The sequence below is a fragment of the Muscardinus avellanarius genome (genome assembly GCF_963383645.1).
Source record: "Muscardinus avellanarius genome assembly, chromosome: 8".
Classification (NCBI taxonomy): Eukaryota; Metazoa; Chordata; class Mammalia; order Rodentia; family Gliridae; genus Muscardinus; species Muscardinus avellanarius.
The window spans coordinates 35,759,606-35,785,861 of record NC_137794.1 but is presented as its reverse complement, the minus strand read 5'-3'; the positions used below and the strand labels follow the sequence as shown (position 1 = coordinate 35,785,861).

At 36.7% G+C, this 26,256-nt stretch overlaps 1 protein-coding gene across 1 annotated transcript in view; it reads left to right on the top strand.

The window, feature by feature from the left end:
* Positions 1-1,602: 1,602 nt before the first annotated feature.
* The window catches only part of MEI4 (meiotic double-stranded break formation protein 4), a gene marked incomplete at its 3' end in the record, with an annotated part of 178,801 nt that continues 154,147 nt past the window's right edge, over positions 1,603-26,256 (top strand). The window contains exon 1 of the mRNA XM_080700081.1: positions 1,603-1,840. Coding sequence (XP_080556207.1) covers positions 1,609-1,840 — 232 coding nt within the window. The 5' untranslated portion in view covers positions 1,603-1,608. The remainder of the gene's footprint in view (positions 1,841-26,256) is intronic.

The following is a 26,256-nucleotide window of genomic DNA, read 5'->3' as shown; positions in this document are numbered from 1 at the left end:
CTAGCCTCCCCATCCCAGATACATAAATTTATGGATCTCAAGTTCTTTATGCAATGGTATATTATATACATATGATCTATGCATATTCTCATATATTTAAGTCATTTCTTTGTTACTTATAATATCTTTTTTTTTCGGTACTGGGGATTGAACCCAGGGGCATAGGGGCATTCTACCTCCAAGCTACACCCTCAGCCCTATTTTTTATTATTTAACTTGAAACAGGGTTTCAGTAGCTGAGGCTGGCCTCAAACCTGCGATCCTCCTGTCTCAGCCTCCCAAGTACTGAGTTTACAAACATGGGCCACCATGCCTGGCTGTTATTTATAATATCTAATACAATGTAAGTGCTATGAAAATGGTTGTTACATGCTATTATTTAGGGAATAATGGTTAAAAAAGTCCATACTTGTTCACTGCAGATGGGATTTTTTATTCAAATGATTTAGATCTGGGATTATTTGAAAATGTTCACATGCCTGTGGAATCTGCAGGAACAAGAAGCCTACCATACTTTTAACTGCTAAATTTTTTTTTGTGATTGATTTCACTAATTTATTTTACTTTAAAAATTTTTTTACTGGTACATTATAGTCATACATCTTAATGGGATAAAAGATGGTGGAGACATAAATGCACGCATCACCCAATTAACCGTTACCCAGTTCCTGCCCCATTCTTTCCCCTTCCCTCCTTCCCATGCCTAGCTTAGTGATTGGCTTTGATATGTTTAAGTACATCATGTGCTTTAGAGAGTTTAAATTACTAAAATTTTTTGTTCAGTACATTTTAAGTGCAAAGTCCCTATGGTAATGCCATGAACTATGGAAGAGGCCACAATGGGCTTTTATTTTTGACAGTGGCATTAAGCCAATGAATTTAGCAGTCTGTTTTGTTGTCCCCTTAAGTACATAAATGTAATAAGAATGGAACACGTTGTTGGTTTGGAATAATATACTTATGGTGGCAATTGGAAATCTTTAAAAGTACAGAATTAGAACAGAGTCACAACTTAGATGATGCAAATATTTAAAATTCTTCTCCAATTTGGAGATTGAAGGCATTGATAGCAGGTACAGGTTCATTCAAAATCCAGTAAAAAGTCAGGGACTCTGATATTTATTAGAATGGGTTAGAAAAAGGAAGGGCTTAAATTTACGTGTATGATTTAATTTAGTGGTTCTGATTATACAGTGGACTCTTCAAAATATGAAAAGTTCTTCCTCAGATTTGCAATTTCAGGTGAATGAAACCAGGCACACACTTATTTACAAAGTTCCCTACATGTTTCTGCTATGTATCTCTGGTTGGAAGCCACTAAATGAATGATTGTCTGTTATTTTCACCCCAAGAAGTTGTCTAAACCTACCATTTTGAATGTAAATATACACAATGTGCATATGTAAACATTTCTCTTCTGCATATTGTTCTCATACTGTTTTCAGTTCCTGAGAATTATTTTTTCTTTTTCTGTTACTAAGTTATATCATGAACGTAATAATTAGTGTTACTCAGCAAAATTAATTTTGACTAAGTGAAAAACATTGCAAAAGTTAAAAGGAATTTCTATAACATTTTTTTTATTAAATGATAGGGACAAAAGCCAAGATGGATATTCGATCCTGGTATTTGAGAACTTCAAAGGTGGCTCTGGCTTTGGCAATTATCCGATCAAAACCACCAGACAAAAGCAGCAGAGAATACACGGAGCACCTTGCAACACTGGTGTCAGAGCGGGAGTCAACATGGAGATCGAAAGTTGAAGCCTTGGAAGTGGAAGTTCTGCAATTACGTCAAAAACTCCTTCTGAGTAGAATTTATTCAGGATTCTTTAAGAGTGGTAAGTATATAAAATCACTTTTCAGTAAAATAACAATTTATCACATTTCAATTGTACAACTACTTAGAAATTTATTACCAAAACATGAAATTGCTTAGTTTCCTTGAAAATTAAATGTCTTCTTCTTGTTCTATTAAGATTTTTTTAACTTCTAGTTATCCATTAAAAGTTTATTATTACTTTCAAATGAATGCAGTTACATCAGATTTGATAAAATATTATAAAAATGGAAATGATCTATAAAGTCAATGATGTTTGAAGCTCACTGGAAAAGTTTATTTTAAAATTTTATTTTTCAACTTTTATTTGTTTTTATTTATTTATTTATTTTTTGGTGGTACTGGGGGTGGAACCCAGAGACTTTCTACCTCCAGGCTATATTCTCAGACCTATTTTATATTTTATTTGGAAACAAGGTCTCACTAAGTTGCTGAGAGCCTCACTGAGTAACTGAAGCTGGCTTCGAACCTGTGTGATCCTACTGTCTCAGCCTCTGAAGCGTGGGCATTACAAGTGTGCGCCACCATGTCCGGCTAGTTTTTATTATTTTACTATATATTTTATTTTTCTTTAATATCAAGTCTTTCACATAGCAATAATATATCAAGTGTGAGCATTGGCCTAGATATCCAGTGAAGACCCAGAAACATAAAAGGAAGTACTGTTCACATCACTACATACTTTCCATTTTAGTAGGGAAAGACACTTATATATACTTAACCTATTTGTAACAGTGTTATAATAGAGATTGTCAAAACACAGAGGAAGCCATTTATTCTGGATGGTGTCTAGGAATATTTCTGAGTTCTATTTCTCAAAGATCTCCTGTCAATAAAATAGTAGCAGAGCATCCAGTAAGAGACAGGAGTTTGACAAAATATATAGGAATGGAGAATACATATCCCATTCAAAAATTGCAAGGGTTATTTTGCAGAGTGACCAGAAAATGTGTTAGAAATGTGTTGGGGGACAAAGGGAGAGGTAAGTTGGGAAAAGGTTTTGTAGGGCTATCAGTGTCATCTTAGGGATATTTTATTGTATTCCTTATTAATAAGTTGACCATACAATTATAGGACCCTTTTGAGAATCAAAGTGTGTCTTTTAGTAATTATACTGGGACAAAGGGCAAACTAGAGCTTATTTGAGCAAAGTGGAACACAGTCACTTCATTTACTATGAGCCTTTCTGAAGTAGAGGCTTGATATTTACTTTGTGATTGGAAACCATAATTCTAAAGTTTATTTCTCTCCATAAAGCTCTTCCCTCTATTCTAATGGTGTTTCATGTTAAATTCAGACTTCTAGTCTTCTGATAGTGGCCACAATGCTGTAGGTGATGTCATCTCTACTCACCTGTCTACCTCCCCTCATAGTTGCTCTCCACTGTAAACAAGGCTCCAGCTACCTTCTTTTCATCCCATACATCTTTTTCTTGCCATAAACCTCTGTTATTCTCTTTTGACTTTTTTCTGTGGCTGATATCTTTCTGCAGGTCTCTTTTTTAAAACTCAGGATTGAAGTCAAAGACATTCTTCCTTAAAACTATGCCTGCAACCCTTTTTAATTGTTGTTATTGTTTTAAATAAACTCTTGCTAAGTTGCTTAGGATCTTGCTAACCCTGTTTCTGAACCCATGGTTCTCCCAAGTATTGGAGTTATAGTTTTGCCTGGCTCTGCAGGTCATTCTAAATGACACCTCTTTATTGAGGTCTTCTCTGATGTGTGTGTAAAAATTTCCCACTAATTAATCTTTAGAATGACTTTCCCTGTGAATTATTTCTTTATTTATTTACTAGATTGCTTGCTATCTTATCTCCTGAACTAGAGTCTAAGTTTACTGAGAAGGGGTCTTTGACTTTTGTAGCACATTTAGTAAATGCTTAGCCTAATGCCTGACACCTAAGAAGGTGCTCGATGGGTATTTGTTGAATGGTATGGAATATAGAGGATTTCTGGCTAAAGCAGTGAATGAAAGCATAGAAACCATTTTTCAAAGCTTTTATCAAAGCCCACACTATGATTTGAACATTCCAACTAAAATCCATGCTAAAATTATTTCCATATTGTGAGTTGTTAAGAGGTGGGGACAGGCAGGACCTTCGAGGGGTGATTCAATCAGGAGGGTGTTTCCTCATCACTGAATTAATAAATTAATGGGCTATTTCGAGAGTGGGTCTCTTATAAAAAGTCAGTTTATCTCTTTCTGTCGATATGTGTCCCGCTTGCCGTGTGATTTTCTATTCTACTTTGGGACTCTGAACTCTGTAGAGAATCCCCACTAGTCAGAACGCTGTGACCAGGTATGGCACCTTAACCTTTGCCCTCTAGAACTGTGAGCTGAAGAACCTTTTATTCTTTATAAATTAGCTAGCTAGTCTGTGGTATTGAGATAGGGCAACAGAAAACCAAGACAGCCCAAATTAAGAATGATGAGTTGAAGCTGGGCATGGTGGTGCACGCATGTAATCCCAGCCTTCAGAAGGCTGAGACCAGAGGATCGTGGTTCGCAGACAGCCTCAGCTACTTAGTGAGGCCCTCTGCAACTCAATGAGACCTGGTTTCAAAATAAAGAATAAAAAATAGGGCAGGGAGTGTAGCTCGGAGGTCGAATGCCCCTGGGTTCCATCCCCAAACCCGCAAAAAAAAAAAAAAAAAAAGAATGATGAGTTGAATTGGCTTTTTGATAGGACTTAAAGAACAGACACATATAAATGATTTTAGAGTAGGCACATCAGACATTTGTGAATGAGTTCAGAGAGTGGTTAAGGAGTTAAGAGGTGTTTGGGGTAATTGAGGTTACCAGCCTACTTGATTAAATGGATTTTGAATCTAGATAGTGAACACATGAATAAGCTTATAGTCTAAAAGGTTGAATCCAAGTTTGAGTACAGGCTAATTTCTAGAATATATAGGGATTACCTAGAAGAAGGTGGAGGTATGACCTGAATATTCAGATGGAATGAGCAAGCCTGAATTGTAGCTACAGATCTAGGATGTCTTGGGATATACTAAACAGTTGAAGTTTTAAGTATGGATGAGACTCAAAAGGAAAATTGAGGTGTGAAGATAGAGGTGCTTGTATATTCTAATAGAGATAGTTGGAGACTCATTAACTTTATTTTGGGGAGTTATCAGAAAATGTAATGCTCAGGAATTACTAAAATCTCATTATTGTATAAGCAAAAATAATGTTATGCAATTAATTTTTAGCTACATTTTAGTCTCTCTAGAATCCTTGTTAATGGGATTTTGAGTATACACAGTGAATGAATAGCAAACACAATAATTTTTCCTGTATAGTTAATATAATGATACAAATGTAAAAAGTTCTAGCAATTCTAAACTGTGACTATCATAAATATCCATGATATATAAAATATTTGTCATCAAGGATTTATTTAGAACACTGATGTGGTGAGCATTTTACTTGTTTGTAACATGAATGTCCTGAACAAATAATAAGATCCTGGGTAATAACTTGTTTTTACACTGAACACTTTCACTTACAGTGCCTGTGAGAGAAATTTTCAAAAATCATATAATTAAAATCAGCTTTACTCACAGCAGGAGTTGCAGGTAAAGCATTTTAGCGCAGATGTTTAGAAGTAATCTGTCTCTCCATCTGTTAGCTTAAATTTCAAAAAAGTAGAATAAATGGATAGATTCAGATAAATAAAGTAACTCTTTTAGGGGAGAGAAAAATACAAGAAAAAGAGGTATTATATTGAAAGTAAAATAAAGGAAGAACATAGTAGTTATCTAAAGATGTATGATTTGAAAGGCTGATATACCTTGCTTTAAGAAAACTCCATATCTGAAAAGCCAAAACTATAATATATCTCTATCTCTATATCTATCTATCTATCTATCTATCTATCTATCTATCTATCTATCTAATTACTCTTTCTGAAATGTTTAGGGTTCCTCTATATGTACAGCTGTTCTGAAGTGTTTAGAGACAGCAGGCTCTCAGTAAATGTTGAATTGAATGATTTCTGACAGGTTGAGAGGCTGGGGAACTTAATTTGTTTCATCAAGTCTTCACTGAAGCAACTGAGCAGTCTGGAATTAAATAAAGCAGAACTGAAATGGCAAAATAAACAAATAAGGAAGTATGATATGGTTTATACAACATTTCTGAACTTAGCTATTTTTTTTAATTCCGATTTATTTTTATACAGGTTTTTAGAAAGGACTATACTCTATTAAGGAACCAGACTGTACAGAGAAGAGGCAATAGAACTTTATTTTAGAATTATACCACATTTTTAGTAGTAATGCAGTAAATTATTACTGGTAAAGAAAAAAGGATGGATGGAGGGAGGGAGGGAAGGAGGAAGGTAAAAAGGAAGGAACAAGGGAAGGAGGTATAGAAGGAGGGAGATAGGGTATCTAAGGTATCTATCCAGTGACACATTTCTCAAAAACTTTTTGGTGATGAGTAAGATACATGATTATCAAATCAACAGGGCAACTCCCTTCTTTGCTTCTAGAGCACTTCAATTTATTTGGGCAGAAATATGCTCATGCCTAATGAGTTAATATATAAAAACCTTAGACTTGTTTTACTAGTTTTGTTCTATGTTTTTTCAGGAGTCTAATTATGGCTAATCCAAATGAAAAGTAACCTTCTGAGCTTCTGAGCAAGAGTTCCCTGTTTGGATGAATAGATAGAAGCAAGTAAAATAGAGTAGTATCAAAAGCATTTTACCTCAGTTTCTTTTTTTTATGGTGGTACTGGGGTTCCTGGAAACCCTTCAACCTCTGGGCTATACTCCCAGACCTATTTTTTGTATATTTTTATTTGGAAACAGGGTCTCTTAAGCCAGCGAGGCTCACTTTGAACCTGCACAATCCTCCTGTCTCCGCCTACCAAGCGTGCACCACCACACCCGGCTTTACTTCAGTTTCTTATTTACTGTAATGATCACTGTCACGTAAAGATATAATGCCTGGAACTGCAGTAGTAATTTTGCAACTTTGAATTCATATTGAAAAATTAATGCTAAATGGTGAATCAGAGGGATGAGAATGAGAAAAGTCTGAATCTTTGTTGGTGACATTGTTGAGTAGCCAGAAATTTTAAAAAGGTAGATAATAGTGTAAGTGGTTTACATGTTACCAGGTAAAAATGTACCTTGTTTCTGAGTACCTCTAACTTAAGTAGTAGGGAAGGGGTGAGAGTCATGAATGAATAAATCAGAGTGCTACTTTCCCTGTGAAGAATCTTTCTGATCTTTGAGAAGAAAAATGAAAGAGAGAACTATGTTCTTTAATCTAGAAAAGCGTTCTGTTTAAGATACCCTCATGACATTGGCAAGAATTTAATCTAAGGCGGATTATGTAGGTGAAGGAGACTTCAAGCATAGACATTATCCAGGATGGTCTTAGTGCTGTCCTTACCCTCAGTGACTAGGTCTTGAAGAGGGTGGGATGACAGGATCAGGGCTTTGTTAGTGGAAAAAATTGCCTAGACCTTCAATGAACAGAGTTAGGGTTAAAATTTGAATGTGTATGTGGAGAGGAGGCAGGGGAGATCTAGAGAGTTGCTGTGTCACTTACACAGTAGTTTGGCACTCAGAGGAGAGAAGTACAAATAGTATTAGATGTGTGCTGTTTTCCCCTATAATTTTAAGTTCTTAATGTCTTCATAAATGATAGGCTACTGGATGAGCAAGTAATTGGCTACAGTGAAAAGAAGATAAGAAAAAGCAAACCCAATTAATGCCTTGATTTACATGTTTATTTAGTAAATGTTCATTAAGTGCAGAACACTTGTCTACAGTACTTGGGGTAGTTGTAGAGTACAGCATGACACTTGTCTAGAATACTTGGAGTGGTTGTGGGGTAGAGTGTGATACTAATCTGGAATACTTGGGGTGGTTGTGGAGTGCAGCATGACACTAGAGTACTGGGGGTGGTGTGTGGTATAGCATGACACTTTTCTACAGTACTTGAGGTGGTTTTGGGATGTTGCATGAAGAGTTGCAACTAGTTATGGTTGAATGAGCTTTTCTAGGTTTTGGATTCTGGTAAGCAACTAACCCAACAAGATAGCTTTAGGAGCTCCCCAACCCTCATAGCTAACAATTTTAAAGTGTGTTTCATCTTGGATTCTAAGCCTGAATTCAGAGAAAGGATTTTGGCTAAACTGATGGAAAGCAGGGGACAGAACAAGGAGCTGGGTATTGTCACAGCACCACATGTACCAAGCTAGACCCAGGATGAAGTTTGTCTTAATTTCCTTACTGTCATTTTTCTGGTCTCAGCTCACTCAGCTTGGCCCTCTTTATTCCTCTCACCATTTACTGGGCCACATATGAAGAGACATTGCAAATAACTGCCTTATAGATGCAACTATGGAGCTCAGCATTCATAAATTGGTGTATTCACCATCTTATAGATGCTGAAAGAGCATAGAAAATGAAAGCATAAGTATTTTCTTCTGTTTTCATATAAGCTCTCATAACATAAATTGTCAAATATAATGATGATGGAAATTTGCCTCTAAAATTGCAGCTGAATTAAAGCATTTGTGGATCATATACATAAACTTCACAGACTGTATCTTTCATTTAGTAGAGATTTTAATAAAAGCCTCTATAATAATAATAAAAATATATTTATATAATAGATGTTTTACTCATTTCATAAAAATTGAATTTTCTGATATTACAAACCATCAGCATACTAAGAAATTAAAATTAAAACTAAGAAGCCTCAGAACATCAAATAGTTTTAATAAGGCTAAGGCAATAATTTAGGAATGTAAACATCTTAATTATCATAACATGGCCTCTCTTGAGCAGGAATGATGTATAGAGAAAAGGAATTAGAAGGTTCAGAGAAGCACTTGTACAAGGGACTGTCTGAAAGAAGCAATACAGCTTCAATGGGTCTTAGGTGTTGGGATGCCACAATATGTAGTATTCCCAATAGAAACCATCAATTACTCTGCATTAGTTAGATTTTTATCATTGTGACCAAAATATCTGATACCAACTTTGCAGAAGAGGAAAGGTTTATTTTAGCTCCTAGTTGCAGAAGTTCAGTCCATGGTTGGCTGGATGCAAGGCAGAAACATCATGGTAGCAGGGTGTGGCAGAAGATAGCTACTCAGCTCTTGGAAATAGGAAATAGAGACAGAGAAAGGGATCAGGGACAGACATGGCCCCAAAGGCTGTATCCCAGTGACCTACCATTTCAACCATACCCTACTTGTCTATAGTTACCACCTAGTAAATTCAGTCAAATCATTAATGCATCAAATGGATCACTGTGATGAGGTTAGATCTCTTAGATTCATGAATTCATCTCTGAACATTGTTGCATTGCCAACATGTGAACTTTTCCAGGGTACATGCCATAAGCAAACCATAACAGATCCCAAGTTTCTTACTGGCATAGGGCTCTGAATCTGATTGTGTGATACAACCACATTCTTTGCCAAAGCTGGGTTATAGGAAGTCTAGATAATTTCTCAGTTATATGGAATCCACTTTCTGTTTATCTGTGAAATCTTTCTACTTCACTTGTGATGGGAGTAGTTTTGCCTAATTTATCGTAATTAGTCCACATTCTTTATTTTGGTCTTCTTCATTTATCCCAATTCAAATGCATGTCTTTAATTGTAACCTTTCCGCTTCCCAGACTAGACTGCAGCCCATTTTCAAATGTCTTCATTTACTTTCAATGAAGCCAAAGCCTTATGCTGAACTATAAACTTCTTTAGACTGTGGTGATTGCTTACTCTCCAGCTCAACATCTTACCTCTGTGTACCCTCACATTCTGCACTGTGACATACAACATTTTTTTCACTTAATTGACTCTGTTTTATTCTTAGCCCCATCCCTTTACACATATTTTTTCTTTCTGTAGAAGGATATTTTCTTCTTGCTGTCTGGCTGTGTACTATTCTTTTATCTGATGTGGCGTTCCTTCTGCCTTACTACCTCCCTGCTGTATAGCCTTATAATAGTCCGTGTTTTTCACAGCATATATGGGCTAAATTACAATTATTTAAGTAGTCTGTCTTCTGTGGGACCTAAACTCCATGCTTGCAGGAATTGTATATTTCTAACACCACTGTATTTCTATGATTAACATAATGCCTTTCATAGAGGGAACAGTTGATATTCATTGATTAAATATGTTCAGACATGGGAACATATAAGTGTTAGTATTTGGAAAAAATATAGCCTTATTAATTTGTGGTTTCTGAGGATTGGATAAGCCCCTGCAGCAATGGAGGGAGGATATGAAGAGCAAGATCCAGCATCTTAGACTCTTTAACATAGAATGAGTCTCAGGGCTCGATGCACTCAACTGACATTTCATCAAAATAGAGCAGATGAAGAATGGCAATGTTAACTTCCTGTCAGTCTGAAACAAAAACTAAAACTATTCAAGATACCTGTGAACTCCTAGATGTTTTCTCAATATGATTATTGTCGTCGTCATCATCATCATCATCATCATCATTGTCATCATCATAATTTTGGTTAGTTTACCCTGTAGCAAATTTACTTATTTATATGTTTTTAGTTGCTATTTTTGCGGGAAGTACTGGGGATTGAAATCATCACCTCATTCATTCAAAGCTCATGCTTCTATCACTTAATTATTGTACTTATATTAAGGATTATATTTATATTTTAGCAGGCTTTATCTTTGTTTTGTATTTTATGTTACTTTATTTTTTGTACTGCAGATTGAACCCAGGGGTAATCTACCTCCAAGCTATACCCTCTGCCCTTTTTATTTTTATTTTGAAACAGAGTCTCTCAATGTTGCTGAGACTAGCCTCAAACTTTTGATCATCTTTTCTCTGCCTCCCAACTACTGGGATTATGGGAAGCCCAGCTTTATGTTTTTAAATGTCCTACTGTTTACCTGTTTTTGAATTTTAAGATGGTCTTAGAAATCTGTATATACCATGAGGTATATGATTTAATATTTGGGTCTTAGATATCATAAAATTTATTTTTTAAATAAATATTAATATTCTGTGAATACAATCTAGGTAGATAGTGCTGGATTTTTAAGATGGGAAAATGTATAGTATAACATCAATCCAAGTAGGAAATGAGATAAACTGGGTAAATGGGGTAGGTCTGGATTCTGCATATCTGATAAGCTTCCAGGTGCTATAGATGTTGCTATTCTGAGCACTTCTATTTGACTAGAAAGGGTTGTAGATCCATTCAATTTAATTTAATTTAATTTTTCTTGAGGAGCTTGTCTGTGAAAGGAAGAAAACAAAGTTGGTAGGTGAGGAGTGAGGAGGGTGCAAGTGGACGACACACAAGTAGTTTGTAAGGAATTAGCAAAAAGAGAAAAGGGAAAAATATAGAAGGAGGAGGGTAACAAAGGAATCACAGATGGTCAAGGGCATTAAATCTAGAAGAGAGAGCAAGAAGGGAAAGGCTGGCGGCGCACCACTGAAAGGAGCCAGCATTCCTTTTCTGTGACTCTCCTGAAGGTGAGAGTAGATGTGCCCCCCTCCCCTCGCATTTGCTTATTTGCTGAATTGCTTTCTAGCAGCTCTTTAGGAATTACTCTTTTGAGTTCACTCTTGTCCTAGTCCTCCTTCATGGCCCATATTTATAATCTGTCTTCTGGTTCTATTGTTTCTGTTTTTGGAGGTACTTTTGGATTTTCATTCTTGCATTTCTTTCTCTGGAACTCTTAACTTTTGTCTAAGAAGTCATCCCCAAGCTGGGTGTGGTGGCACATGCTTGTAATCCCAGCATTCAGGAGGCTGAGACTGGAGGATTGCAGTTGGCAGACAGCCTTAGCTACTTAGTGAGGCCCTCCACAACTTAGTGAGACCCTGTCTCAAAATAAAGAATAAAAAATAGGGCAGGGAGTGTAGCTTGGAGGTCAAATGCCCCTGGGTTCCATCTGCAGACCCGCAAAAAAAAAAAAAAAAAAAAAAAAAATTCATCCCCACTGCTTGTCTTAATCATAGATAAAGAAATGAGGAAATCGCAGTTAAGTAACTTATCAAATGTTAAGTATATCATAAATGGCCTTGACTTTCTGTGGAATCCTAGAACAGTATCTTTCAAGATAGTCCCTTAGATCAGCAGTTGTGAGGTATGGTCTCTACCAGCTGCATCATGTAGGAACATGTTATAAATGCAGACTCTCATATCCCATTCCTTACCTGAATCTAGGAGTGAGTGGGTCCTAGCAATCTGTCACTCAGCTGGCCCTCTAGATGATTCTAACAAATATTGAAGTGGGAGAACTACTGTTTAACACACATACAAGTGAAGTATATATATTTGTGGAGAATAACAACAACCAAAAATAAAAAATAAAAAACAGAAAAAGAGCCAATCGAAACCTAATTGTTCTCTAGGTAAAACTCCGAGTACAATAAATTGAAATGGATTTATAAACCACGAATGTAAGAATTTTCAATGCTAATTTATAATTGGCTCCCATTTATGAAATTAACAAAGTATTCATTTAGAACCTAATTGAACCTAATTGGGAATGAGAACAAACAAATAGCAGCATTAACATGACCATAACAACATGGGATACCATGCTGTTTAGTGAAATATGTATGTAAGCATAATGGGAATCCAAGGATTGATTATTGTTGATTCTTGTTCTAGGAGTTCATCTGTGTTCTCTTTCTCTCTCTCTCTCTCCTTCTCCCACTTTCCCTCCTTCTTTCCTAAAATGCACACATGTGCTGTCACAGAGAATTCTGAAGATATGGCATATTTTCTGATGTTTAAGGTATGCATCTGCACAAGATAGCCTTTATTCCCCTTAGAGGAAAACATATTTTATTATGCCAATTTCACATAAGATAATCTTTGTAGGAGGGATATTTTGGATAGAGAATTTAGTATACCTTAAGTACATGAAAAATGTTCAACATTATTAGCACTCGGGGAGATGTGAACCAAAACTACACTGAGATTTCATCTAACCCCAATCAGAATAGCAATCATCAAGAAGTTAAATGACAATAAATGTTGGTGAGAATGTAGGGAAATAGGAACTCTTCTACATTGTTGGCAGGATTACAAGTTATTTTAGCCACTATAGAGATCAGTGTGGAGATTCCTCAGAAAACTGGGAATGGATCCACAATGTGATCTGACTATACCACTGCTAGGTATCTTTCAAAAGGGTTTAAAACCAGAGAACTACAATAATATATGCATACCCATGTTCATAGTGGCACAATTCACAGTAGTCAAATTACAGAACCAACCTAGGTATCCATCGGCAGATGAATGGATTACAAAATTATGCTATATATACACAATGGAATTCTACTCAGTAATATACAACAAAATTATGTCATTTGCAAGAAAATGGAAGGACCTGTAGAATATTATATTAAGTGAGATGAGCCAGTCACAGAAAGTGAAGGGGCATATGTCTTCTCTAATATGCTGAAGCCAGAGAGCATTTGGGATAGCAGAGAAACTCCAGATAATGGAGGAGAAACCTCAGTGGAGCCAGGGAATTGGTCTAGGGGAAGGGAAGGGGGAAGAATGAGGTTCACTGAAAGAATTACTCTCATTGGCTATGTGTACATGTGTTAAGAGACCAATGTCAGTCTTAGTACTTTGTATGTGGAAGGTGGGAGATGGGAGGAAGGGAAAGCACCAAGTACTGTGTGCATGTATGTCACTATCAACATGATTTACATTATGATGTGAGACTATAATGCACTAACAAAGCATAGAAGAATTCCAATCAAATAATACAATAGTCCTTACAGTAGTATACACAAAAAGAAACAGAGCTAAAAAGAAATGCATTACTGTAAATGAATGTTGGCATTTTGCAAGAAATAAGATAACACAAATTGACCTGTAAATAAAGCTTCTTATCACATATGTGGAACTGTAAACACACATACTTGAATTATGCTCCAGATCATACTAAAAGCTAAAATGGGTAACCTTGAATAAAATGAATTTTTTGAGTGAATTCCTAAATAGGATATGCAAACAAAGGACATGTATCAGTAAAAGTGGCATAAAACAAGCAGAGTACAGTGCTTGGGAAAGCTCTCTGTAGAGTGGGTCCATGTTCAAGTAATCTCCATGTTGGCTCTTCTGTGATTTGTTTGGTAGTGATTATCACAAGGAAGGGAGTTGTTATATTTTCTCATATTTCAAGTAAATGGTATTCTTTTCATTTGAATCTTCTGTTTTAGAAATGTTCTTTACATAAATTTTAAATTTAAATTGCATGTGAGCATTTTCTAGTATACAGGTGAGTGCCTCTGCTTTAAGTTATGTGTGTAAGTGAAAGAGATATGGAGATGTCTTGAGATGCTCTCAACTCATAAACAGATCCATTTTTTCACATAATCAGTTATTTTCTAATAAAGCACAATCATTTTCTTTGTTTTTAATATCCAATTTTTCTCAAGAGTTGAAAAGAAATAGTGTGCATATATTTTTCATACAATCAAAGTATGACTGCCAAATTTGGTGCTTTACAATTCTCCAGAAAAAGATTCCATTCAAAGAAAGCCAATTTGTATGTTTTCAAAAGCCTAGCTCCAAAATTTTCTAATTACTTTTTAAAATTAATAAGTCATATAAAGAACAAAGACCAATTTTTTTTTTTTTTGTGTGTGTGTGTGTGTGTTATTGCGGATGGAACCAGGTACATTTTACCTTTGATTCACAACCCTGGCCCTATTTTTTATTCTTTATTTTTTGAAACAGGGTCTCACTGAGTTGTAGAGGGCCTTACTAAGTAGATGAGGCTCTCTATGAACTGCGATCCCTCTGTCTCAGCTTCCCAAATGGTGGGATTACAACTGTGTGCCACCATACCAGGCGTCTATACAAATTTTAATGCATATAAAAGGTCAACATTTTGCATCATTTTGACAGACAATATTTGACATTTTGCAATCAATTTGACAGATACCATTTGGTGAAAAAGTAACTGCTAAAAATTTAATGCTTTTTCTACACACTTTTTACAGTTTTTAGTGTTTTGTAATTTATCAATAAAACAGTATGCAGAATTTAGGCATTCCCTGGAATTTAGTATAATCTTTTTGTCTCTTTCTGTAAAATGATATTTTTACAAAATGATCTTATTCTTTGACCTAGTTCATACAAATTAGATGGCAGTGTGCGTATCTTAATACCTGTATTTGCTAATAATTGATTGTGCTTTTAATAACTTCAAAATTATTTTTACCTATACATTTTTATGAAGTGTTTATCCTTTTCTGATGAGTTTTTGTTCTGTGAACCACAAGGCTTCTCATCATATATGTAATTTCCAAGTAGGAATCAGTCTAAAGTAGGCCAAGTCCATGCTGGTGGGCTGCTTTGTATGGCTGCAATAGCTCTCTGATGTCTGACAGGGCAAGAAATGCAGCAGGAACTGGACCTGAGAACTGTGTGCCTCAGTGATCTGTACTTTTCCAGTCTCTCTGAAACTTCTCTTTAAAGATGTGCCCTGAGCCCTGCATGGTGTCACATGGCTGTAACCCAGTATTTTGGAAGCTAAGATAGAAAGATGGCAAGTTCAGGGCTTGTAGTAACTAGACAGGGGGTAGGGAGTGTGGCTCAGAGGTAGAATGCCCCTTGATTCAATCCCCAGCAACACACACACACACACACACACACACACACACACTCATAACTCACACACACACTGTCCTGAACTTGCAACTGCTAACACACACACACACACACACACACACACACACTCTCTCTCTCTCTCTCTCTCTGCCCTAAACTTGCAGTCAACTGTGATGGCAAGCACAGTAATGACAAACTAAGATGCCCCAATTTTTTTTTTTTGTGTGTGTGTGTGTGGCACTGGGAATTAAACCCAGGGGCATTCCCTTCCCCCCGCCCCCTTTTTTTTAATACTGAAACAGATCTCACTAAGTTGGTGGTGAAAGTCACATTAAATTGCTGAGGCTAGCCTCAAACCTGCAACCTTCCTGTGTCAGCCTCTTGAGTACTGAGATTACAGGTATATGCTACCTTGCTTGGCACCAATTTACCTTTTTAATACAAAATCTCACATCAGTTCATGTCATTTGTAACTGAAAGTCTGTGTCATTGGTGAGGCGTTCCCATAGGTTTGAAGGGAAAATGTCCTAAGGAGATATACAACTTTAAATTTTAAAATTTATTTTTACCTCTGAAAAGATTTTCTGAAAGTCTTTGATTCCTTAGTGTTGGTAGACTCAGGGGCTATTCCAGGTGGTGGCTCTCAACCTGACTGTATGTTAGAGTCACCTGTGGCTCAGGTAACATCACTAACTATGTCAGAAACTCTTGGATCTATACCCAAGAATCACCGTTTTTTTTTCTTTTTCTTTTTAATCTTTAGATCATTCTAAAATATGACCAAGGTTGAGACCACTTTAAGGTGGACTTTTTTTTTTCAGCTTTAACAAGTCTTAAATTAATAGAAAATAGAAGAGAAGTAAAAGCAGTATGCAGGCACCCTGGAGAGCTTGGAAATGGAACTCTGGCCCCCTTTGTACTGGTATGTTTTATCAGTGTTACCAAGGCAATGGGCTAGTAACTTATTTCTTAGCCAGGTGGTGTCTCTTTGCCTCTGGACAGTGCAATTATTAAGTGTAGAGTGCAATAATCTACCTTGCTTCTACCTCTATTGTATTAGGTTGTTTATCAACTCTGGGTGCTTTGAAGCAGCACAGAGTTTACCTTTCCTATACAAAGGAGAGGAGGTAAACAGAGGCACTGATTACCTCTACATAGTTTCAGGGCTGTTGGCTTCTAGGGCTTTTAAGGCTAAAGGCCTTATTTTCTTTACATCCCTACTATAGGTTAATCATTAGAACAAAGGGCAGAGAGAGAGGAGCTCTGCCCTGTAACAGCTGCCACCCTTTCCTGCCTGAATGCCTACACAGCACACAGGTTCTGACTGCTTTTAACATTTTGGAAATTAATACCAGTTTTCCAATACTGGCATATCCCACCCTCTTTCTTTTAACTTTCTGACATTCCTATCAGGCTAAAGAGACTGGAGACAAAGAAAGTCAGTGGAGCTACTTTCATGCTGAGAGGAGTCAGAGTGCTCCCCCATGGCCTTGAGGAAGTCACTTGTGGGGGATACAGATCAGCCAATGTTTGAGGTGTCCATGGCTGTCCCAAGGGCTCCAGCATATGTTCATCTGGGGTATTATCTGGAGCATCATCTGGAGCTTGATATGTTGAAGACAAACATCCACATAATTTAGTAACCATGGGCCAGATATAAATATGGATAGAATGGCCTCGAGGTTTTGAAAGAGGTAGGCTTAATGATTTCTTATTTTGATAAAATTTCTTTCCTTTTTATCCTTTCTTACCGAAATGTTTTTACACTGTACTTTTCACATCTCACTCTTGTTTTTTACATGTAACTTGACCTAAAAACAATGCCATTTTACAAGGTTGTCTTTATACCAACAATTTAGAAACCCACTTAGTAGACTCAAGTGTTCCTTTAGCCCTTATGAACTATAGATTACCACTGAAAATTAAGACATCAGGTAAGCATCATTTTTTCTGCCAAAAAACTTTAAAAGGCAATGTGCATGATATTTGATCATAGCTCCTAGAAATCTAAGTTTTATAGTGGCCTGGACTTGAAAGAGTGACAGATTTTTTTCCAGAGGTTTACATTTTAGCTAGGACTGACTGATATTAAAAAAATAATAATAATATCTTGAGCAGCACCTTAGTACAGACCACAAATGAGAGGAACAAACAGCTTAAGGGTTTTTTTTTGGGGGGGGGCTTTTCTGGAGGAGCGAGACAAAAAGAGATATAAATTCAAACAGGACTAAGGGTAACGCTTATTCCCAAGTTAGTTTGGTTTTTATGACATTATATCTCCTTTTTAACAGAGGAGCTGGAGTCTCTGGCATACTCAAATGCCCTTACTGCCAATTTTCAGTATTAATCTCATCTAATATATCCTTTTATTTAATGGAGTCCTCTGCAGTTCTTTATTACAAAGAATGGAACTATGTTCTACTTTCTGCTTCTGTGAGTTCTATGCTTTTATATTTCACATACAAGTTAGATCAGGAAATATGTATCTTCAGGGTTGGAGGGTGGGGAGAAAAGTGGGAGATGCTGGTCAAGGGCACAAGATTTCAGGTAGATGAGATTTCTGGAGTTCTCTTCTATAGCACTAGTCTCTACAGTTGATGACATCTGTGAAAGTTGCTAAGGGAGACTCTCTTGATGTCTTAACCACAAAAGTCCTAAGTATGTGAAGTGATGGTTGTTATAGCTTGACATAATCACTTCACAATGTGCACTTTTATCAGAACATCATGTTGTTCACAGAAGGTCTCCCTAAGCTATCGAGGGTGCCACCTCTGATGAGAAAACGGTGTCGCTCAGGTGCGCAGGTAAGCTCACAGACTTCACTGGCCACTTTCAGACTCTTGGGCAATTCTCAGACTGCCATGGACTGCCATGCCCAAAAATCCTGTTTGGGCTGGCGGCCCATTATGGAACTGGTGGCCACCCGCATCTGCAGCTCGTTTGTGTTTTTTTTTTTGTGTGTGTGTGTGTGTTGCAGTGAATCTAGCAGGTTAGAGTTACTGGATTTCTCCCACTGTAATCCCTGACTCTGTTTTGGGTCATAAATTGAATTTAATTTTGTTTATTAAGGTGCTGCCTTCTCAGTAGTTGAACTTAATTTGCTTCAGCTAGTAAGATATGCTGTGTCTCTCCATCGCCATTTTCTCCTCCCCTCTCGAATATCATGGATTTATATGTTTACCAGAAATAATCTGGCAACTACATGGAATTTATGTGATCGTAACATCCATTCTTAAGACTGATATGAATAAAGAAAAGGACAATGCTTGGAACATTCTTAGTATACAATGTTTTAATGCACTAATGAAGAGCAACCATCCTCAAGGATTAGCACCCAGTAAGTGCTTAGTGATTGATTTAGAAATGATCTTTATAAATGAAAGGAGAAAGAACCTACAAAGAAGGAGATAAGGGTTACTGAAAACAAATTCTGGAGGCAAAGTAGATTATTGGGAAGAGGATGAGATTTGAGTTAGGTGAATTTGGGTTGATTCTCATTTCTACCAACATTAGCTGAAGTTCTCGAACATTTAAGTTACCTTCATGAAACTCTCTGATCTCCACTGTAAAATGAGGATGAGAATGATGAGGATAATGATGGGAATGGGTATGTTTAATTGGGATGTTTGACAGGATGTGCCCTCCGCATTGGCAACAATAAGCACTAGTTTTTGCCCCCTTGGCCTTGATGGTCTAGTGGGAACTGCCATTTGTTCCTTAGCAGTATACAAAATATTAAAGAGTTTCTGGGCATGGTGGTGCATGCTTGTAATCCCCGCACTTGGGAGATGGAGACAGGAGGATCGCACAAGTTCAAAACCAGCCTCACTGGCTTAAGAGACACTGTTTCCAAATAAAAATATATATTAAAAAATAGGTCTGGGAGTGTATCTTGGAGGTAGAAGGGTTTCCATGAACTCTAGTACCACCAAAAAAAAAAAAAAAATCAAAGAGTTTTAAGAATTGAGAATTTTATTGCTTAATTCCATCTTGAAAAGACTTGGACCACCGGGCATGGTGTCGCACGCTTGTAATCCCTGCGCTTGGGAGGCAGAGACAGGAGGATCGCGCAGGTTTGAAGCCAGCCATGCACGTTGGCTTAGGAGACCCTGTTTCCAAATTAAAAAGTATAAAAATAGGTCTGGGAGTGTAGCCTGGAGGTAGAAGGGCTTCCAGGAACCCCAGTACCACCAAAAAAAAAAAAAAAAAAAAAAAAAGAAAAAGAAAAAGAAAAGACTTGGACCAAGCTGATTTAGCATATCATATTAATGGATCAAGAAAAACAAATCTTGAAACGTGTTGTATGAGTTTTCATATTCCAGTAGTGAAAATTTAAATCGATGCCACTTCTTTTTTTTTTTTTTTTAAGTACCAAGGATGGAACTCAGGCACATTTTACCTCCAAGCTACGCCCCCAACTCTATTTTTTAGTCTTTTTATTTTTGAAACAGGATCTCACTGAGATTAAAAGGCGCTCACTATGTAGTTAAGGATGTCCCTGAACTTCTGGTTTCAGACTCCTGAATGCTAAGATTACAAGTGTGAGCCACCAGGCGAGGCTCACTCATTGCCACTTCTTGAATTCTAATCCATTAACAAAAGTTGAAAGATTATCAGTGTGTTATCAGTCTTGCAGTCTGCTTTCTTTAGGAGAAGCGGAAATTTTCGGAAAAAATGTTTTTAAGGAATTAAGCTGCTATTCTCAGTTATTTTGGGGGTTACATAATTAATCACACCTGATTTTCATTCTCTATTTCATTTAGATTTGTTACATCAAGTTCTTTCTAATTTTTATTACTCTGTTCATTTTTCTTAATCATATAATATTTATTCTTCCTCTTCAATAATAAAGCCTATGATTTTTCTTGCTGTAAAACATAATTTCTCCTTGACTGTTTCAGGATTGCTCTATAATACATTGTCTTCCTCCATTTTGCTTCTACAGGTTTTGTTAAGGTACAGTTAAGATCATGTTGTAAACAAGGATAGATTTCCATTCCAATAGCAGACTCCATCAGAGGCTCCAGTGTGACCAGCATCTCCTCTCAGTCTCTGCATCACTCCTGCTCTGGCTCAGGCTTCTCAGAGCTGTGGTCTGTGATGCTGCCACTGTGCCCTTGTCCCAGCTACTTCCTGAGAAAGTACATAATTCTTCCTGCTTACTCAATATCAGATCTTTCTGGCTTGTTCCTACTGTGAGCTAATTCTTCTGTGCCCTCAGGATGTGTCCTATACTTGTGTTTGACACTAAGGTCTTTTTGCCTTACATTAGAGTTATCTGTTTACTGTTTTCTGATTTCCTTGATAATAGGCTATGTCTCCTTTAGAATTTTAGTCCAGTGCCTTTACATTATTAATACTCAGCTTGGATTTGATGAAGTAAATTGAAATCATCTCTTTTGGTGAGCCAGACTATATTTAGTTTGGTTAACCTCACCTTCCAAAAAAAATGTATGTTCATTTCATTTTTTAATGCTAAGAGCTGTTCTTTTTTTGTCAGGTTTATTTAATTTCCTAGATGAGTGATTTTTACAATAAGTGAGAGATGAATGAAACATAATACTAAAGCTATGCTTACTAGTTTTAAGCTTGTCCTTGCAAGTTACAGAAACCAGAACCCCTGAGAATGAGCTTTATTTTCAGAACTATTTTCTGAAAATACCATCACAATAGTAAAAATCAGTAGAAATAAGTTCTGCTTGGTTAGCAGTAAGGCATTTGCAGAAAATTAACTTTGAGCTTTTCTTTGTACTATTCACAAAGATACATTTTAATCATAATTGACAACTTAATGATTGACTACTGAGTTCTCTTTAGCTGTGCCTCTTTTTCAGAGCTCAGAATCTTTTTTATTTTGTTCTCTTATTCAAAAGAACAGACTACAAAACCAAGCATATGACTCATGGCTGTATCCCCAATGTTCATATGGAATTGGCATTTGTGGCTTTACTTGTAGATAGGCTATACTTAAAAAAATGTTATCTATGGAAATGTGCACATCTCCAGACTGAAGCTTGTAGATGATGCTGATCTATAGAACAAGCCTATAATTTGTTCATATAACTATGTCTTATTGCTGTGGTTTGGATCTTAAATGTCCCTCAAAGACCATGTATTGAAGGCTTGGTCACAAGACCAAGCATTTAAGGAGGTGATGGAACTTTTAGCAAGTGGCATCACAAAGAAGAAAGGCCATTGAGGGGTGCCCTTGAAGGGAGAATTGGCACTGTGGCCGTTCCTCTTTTTGCTTCTGGTCACCAGGAAGTGAGCAACTCTGCTCTGCTGTCTACTCACTTGGTCACTGACAGCTTTCCAAGAGAATGGAAAAAATTTAGGTATGTGCATGTGTGTACCCACAGACACGAGATAGACAGTAAATTTCATAGAATATCATTGGAAAGGTAACTGTGAGCATGTGGTTAGGCAAGTTTTGGAGCAGAGGAAACATGTGAGTGAGGCCTGAAGAAACCAGAGAACTAACAATGCTTTAGGGTGTGGTGTGTCCAGGGTGGAAGATAAATTGCATCTTTGATCTGTGTACTCTGATACTCCCAAAATGGGAAGACAGTAAAGGGCTGTGGGCTAGGGTTGGTACAATATCCAGCAGTAGTTTGTTGGATATAGGAAAGAAGAAAATAAAGGCAGGGAAGCCTGGCAGGAAAAGTAAGAATAGCAGACTTATGGGCATGATGAGAAAGAACATGGGCTTGGATGCCAAAAGAAAAATGAAAATCTTCCAAAGAGGTGCATCTTGAAACAAATAAAAATAATGCAGTTTATTGAATAACTGACTAGTTGTAGGGACAGAAGAAAAATATATTGTTAAAAGGGTTTCAAGATTTTTTAAATAGGTAAAGAGAGGTGTAGAATGTTTTATCTAACAATGATATAGTATATGCTATTTAAATATTCCATTGTTTATAAGGTCTAATATTTCACATTTTGAGAGGAAAGGGAACAGATTTAATTAGCCAACATTTTATAATTTCTTTTTGGTACCCACAATCCCAATTGGAAGTATTCTCTTTCAGGGAATGGCATCGTCATATAAAAAAAGAGGTTATGTAAGGTGTGAATGGTGATTCTGAGCTCTCCTGGGACAGAAAGAATAAGGAAAGAGTTCTCTCAGCTAGGTTAACAGAATTTATGGAGATACTCCTAGCACTCTGTGCAGACAATAAGTAAATATATCAATACGCTGCAAGGCACTTAGAGAATTGCTGGTGTGCACCATAATTTTTATTATAATTTCAGCACTTGGGAGAAACACCAGAAGCAAAGATTAAAGAGGATCTTATGAATGTTTATATATTTTAGGACTACCACATTATTTCCTTGGAGAAACCTAAATTATTTGAAGATATATGCTTAGCAGTTACCTAGGGATAATCTGAACTATTATTTATTCCAAATCATAGTAATAAGTAAATAAATAGGGGGGTATAGGAGGGTAGTGTTGCCCACTGTGGTCATATTTTAAGCAGTACTGGCAAAGTGTAGTAACCATGATTGACTAAATTTTATGGAATTTTTCTCCCTCTACTTAATAGAAAGCAACTGCCATGGTATATGTCATTGGAAGTAAGGTTTTAGAAAAAAATTATTTCTGCAGTTAATTTTTTGTATATCTTAATTTCATGGACTAGTTTTAATATGTTTCATATATATATATATATATATATATATATATATATATATATATATATGTATATATAGTGTTGAAACCAGAACCTATAAGCCATAAGCCTATATATAGGTTTATAAGCCTATATAGGCTTATAAACCTATATATAAACCTATATAGGTTTATATATAAACCTATATAGGTTTATAAGCCTATATAGGCTTATAAAAAGTTTCTGTTCATAGTAAGGCTTAACCCTAGGGTTGTAGCTCAGAATTGGGGGACTGTATAAAATTTTTCCAATTGAAATCTCTATGTTTGACCTAAACATATATGCAACAGTTAGACAAAAACATGCTTGGCTCTACATGAGGTAAATCAATGGCCATGTAGAGGCAAAGCTTGCAATTGTGAATTTATAAGGTCTGCATACCTAAGAAGATAGATGTAATATAGAGAGTAGAATTGAAAAGTGAAGGAATTAAAGGTGAATTGATATTGGAGACGTCTTATGCTATATCACACACTCTTTAGGCATGATACAGGAAACATACAATTTAGCTGGATAGTTATGGATTAGAAGAGTATTGGCTACTGAACATCAATTAAAATTTTTTTCAATATTTAAATACTGAATACAATTCTCTGAGGATCTTCTACAATAGCCAAAATAATCAATATGCCCTTAAATATTTCATGCTTTCCCAGTACTGTGCTTGGCTTTCAAGACAGGAATACTGGAAAAGAAGAAAGAGAATACTTATAGTAGTAGTTTATGCTCTGCATAAAAAGGCAAGGTATCCTGAAATAGTCATATAAAAATGGTATGCAGATGCATATGGTTTTGGCTTGTATTTATTTTTATTCATCAATTGATTCACTAACAAAACTCTTTGATTTTTAGAGGTTCAATAGCGAACAAAACAGAAGAATTATAATTTATATTCTCAAAGAGGAAATAGACAATATCAAATATATTTGAAAGAGGCCAGGCGTGGTGGCACACGCTTGTAATCCCCGCATTTGGGAGGCACAGACAGGAGGATCGCGCAGGTTCGAAGCCAGCCGCATGCGATGGCTTAGGAGACCCTGTTTCCAACAAATAAAAATGTAAAAATAGGTCTGGGAGTGTAGCCTGGAGGTAGAAGGACTTCCAGGAACCCCAGTACCAATATATATATATATATTTGAAAGAAATATAAGTAATATAAGTTCGAAGTGTGTTGAACTGTAAAAACATAAACAACAAACAAGCAAACAAACTAGATTAGAGTGGTGGAGTTCCTGGGGAGAACTGAGGCAGAGCTGCAAATGGAGACTGGATAGGCAGCAAGCCTTATTCAGGAGGTTTGGGGGTGACTCCTGAAAGAGCATAGTCCTACAGTGGCCCTGAGGCAGGGATTCTCAGTAAATAGAAACTGGCCAGTGTGATTGCATTGCAGGGAGAGTAAGAATAGGATGTCCAGGATGAGCATAGGGGAGAGATCAGGGCGCGGGGCTTATTCTCATGGGTAGAACACAAACAGGAATTAATATGAATACCTAAAGAAGAAGGAAACCATTCTGGGAGTCATGAAGGTAAGAGTAAAAAGGGTACAAATTGGATAGAGCCCATTTCTCTCTTATCTAAAGAATAGCAAAGTAAATACAAATTAATATAAGACAGTAGTTTCCACACTGGATTCATCTGAGAGCCTTACAAGATATTGACATCTGGGTCACATGTTTAGAATTTCTAATAATGTTTGACATCAGGTAGGGGCTTGTATTGGTATTTTTAAAAACCTAAAGCCACTTTCATAAGCAGGTAAGCTTGAAAACTAGAGAGATAAGATATTTTTTCTTTTTCTTTTTGGTACTGGGGATTGAACCTATGGGCATTCTACCTCTATTTTATTTTTTTATTTTGAAACAGAGTCTCCTAAGTTGCAGAAGGCCTCCCTAAGTTGCTTAGGCTGGTCACAAACCTGCCTCCTGTCTCAGCTTCCCAAGTACTGAGATTAGAAGTGTGTGCCAAGCCGGGCGTGGTGGCGCATGCTTGTAATCCCCGCGCTTGGGAGGCAGAGACAGGAGGATCTTGCAGGTTCGAAGCCATCCGCACACGTTGGCTTAGGAGACCCTGTTTCCAAATTAAAATGTAAAAATAGGTCCGGGAGTGTAGCCCGGAGATAGAAGGGCTTCCAGGAACCCCAGTACCACACACACAAAAAAAATAAGTGTGTGCCACCACACCTGGCTTTGAGATGTACTATCTTTAAGTATAAGTTCTTACAAGTCAGAAATCTTGAGTGCAACAAGAAACAAATAAAACAAGCTTAGTGCATGAATTTTGTAGTAGAACAAAAGAGTATTTTTGAGTCTTCGTTACTTATCCACTGTTTTTATTTCAAATATGTAGGGTTAAAAACTGTGTTAGAGAATAAGGAGAAATAAGAGAATACTCTGAGTGTTTATTTAAAATATAAGTTCCTGGAACCCTCCCTAGAAACTGAATGTTTGTGTCTAGGAATACTTAATTAAATTAGGAGAACATTGTACTGAGTAAATGATCTCACAGCCTAAGAGTTTTGATAGAGAGCGAAGAAGAGGACACATCTGGTAGGAAGGAATATGAACCTCAGTTATCATCTGGCATAGGAGGCTCAGAGGACCAAGCCAACATAAAGGTGACATGATGGAGTATAGATGAGTAATTGGAATACTGTGGTCAGAGCTGAGGTAAAAGCAATCTATTTTAGTGGCTTGGTAGGGAACAAAGGCACATTTTCTTGGAAGAAGGTGTGGTCAGGGACAGATTAGAGATCAGTGAGATCTCAGCAGGGAAAGTGAGGGCTAGATTGTAGAAAGAATGGAGAGAGCTGTGTAGCTTGGCATTCATAGTAATGGAGGTGAGCACTGGATTTGATTGATTGCTGACTTTAGCAATTTCTTGTTTTTTATGGATTTCTCATGGTGATAGTAGCCCACACTCTGATGAATAGAATTTATGCATGTGAATTCATTGGATAATTTGTAGTGGGTCATGTCTTCATGGATTTGATATTATTCCACAAGGCTATGGTACTGGCATCACAGTAATAAGTGTCTGCTTTATCCCAATCTGACACTTCCTTTGTTTTTTTTTTTAACCTATACTGTGTATCTTTGCCCCATAAATGATGAAATCCAAAGAGAGATGATTCTTCTTATCACTTCTTTGT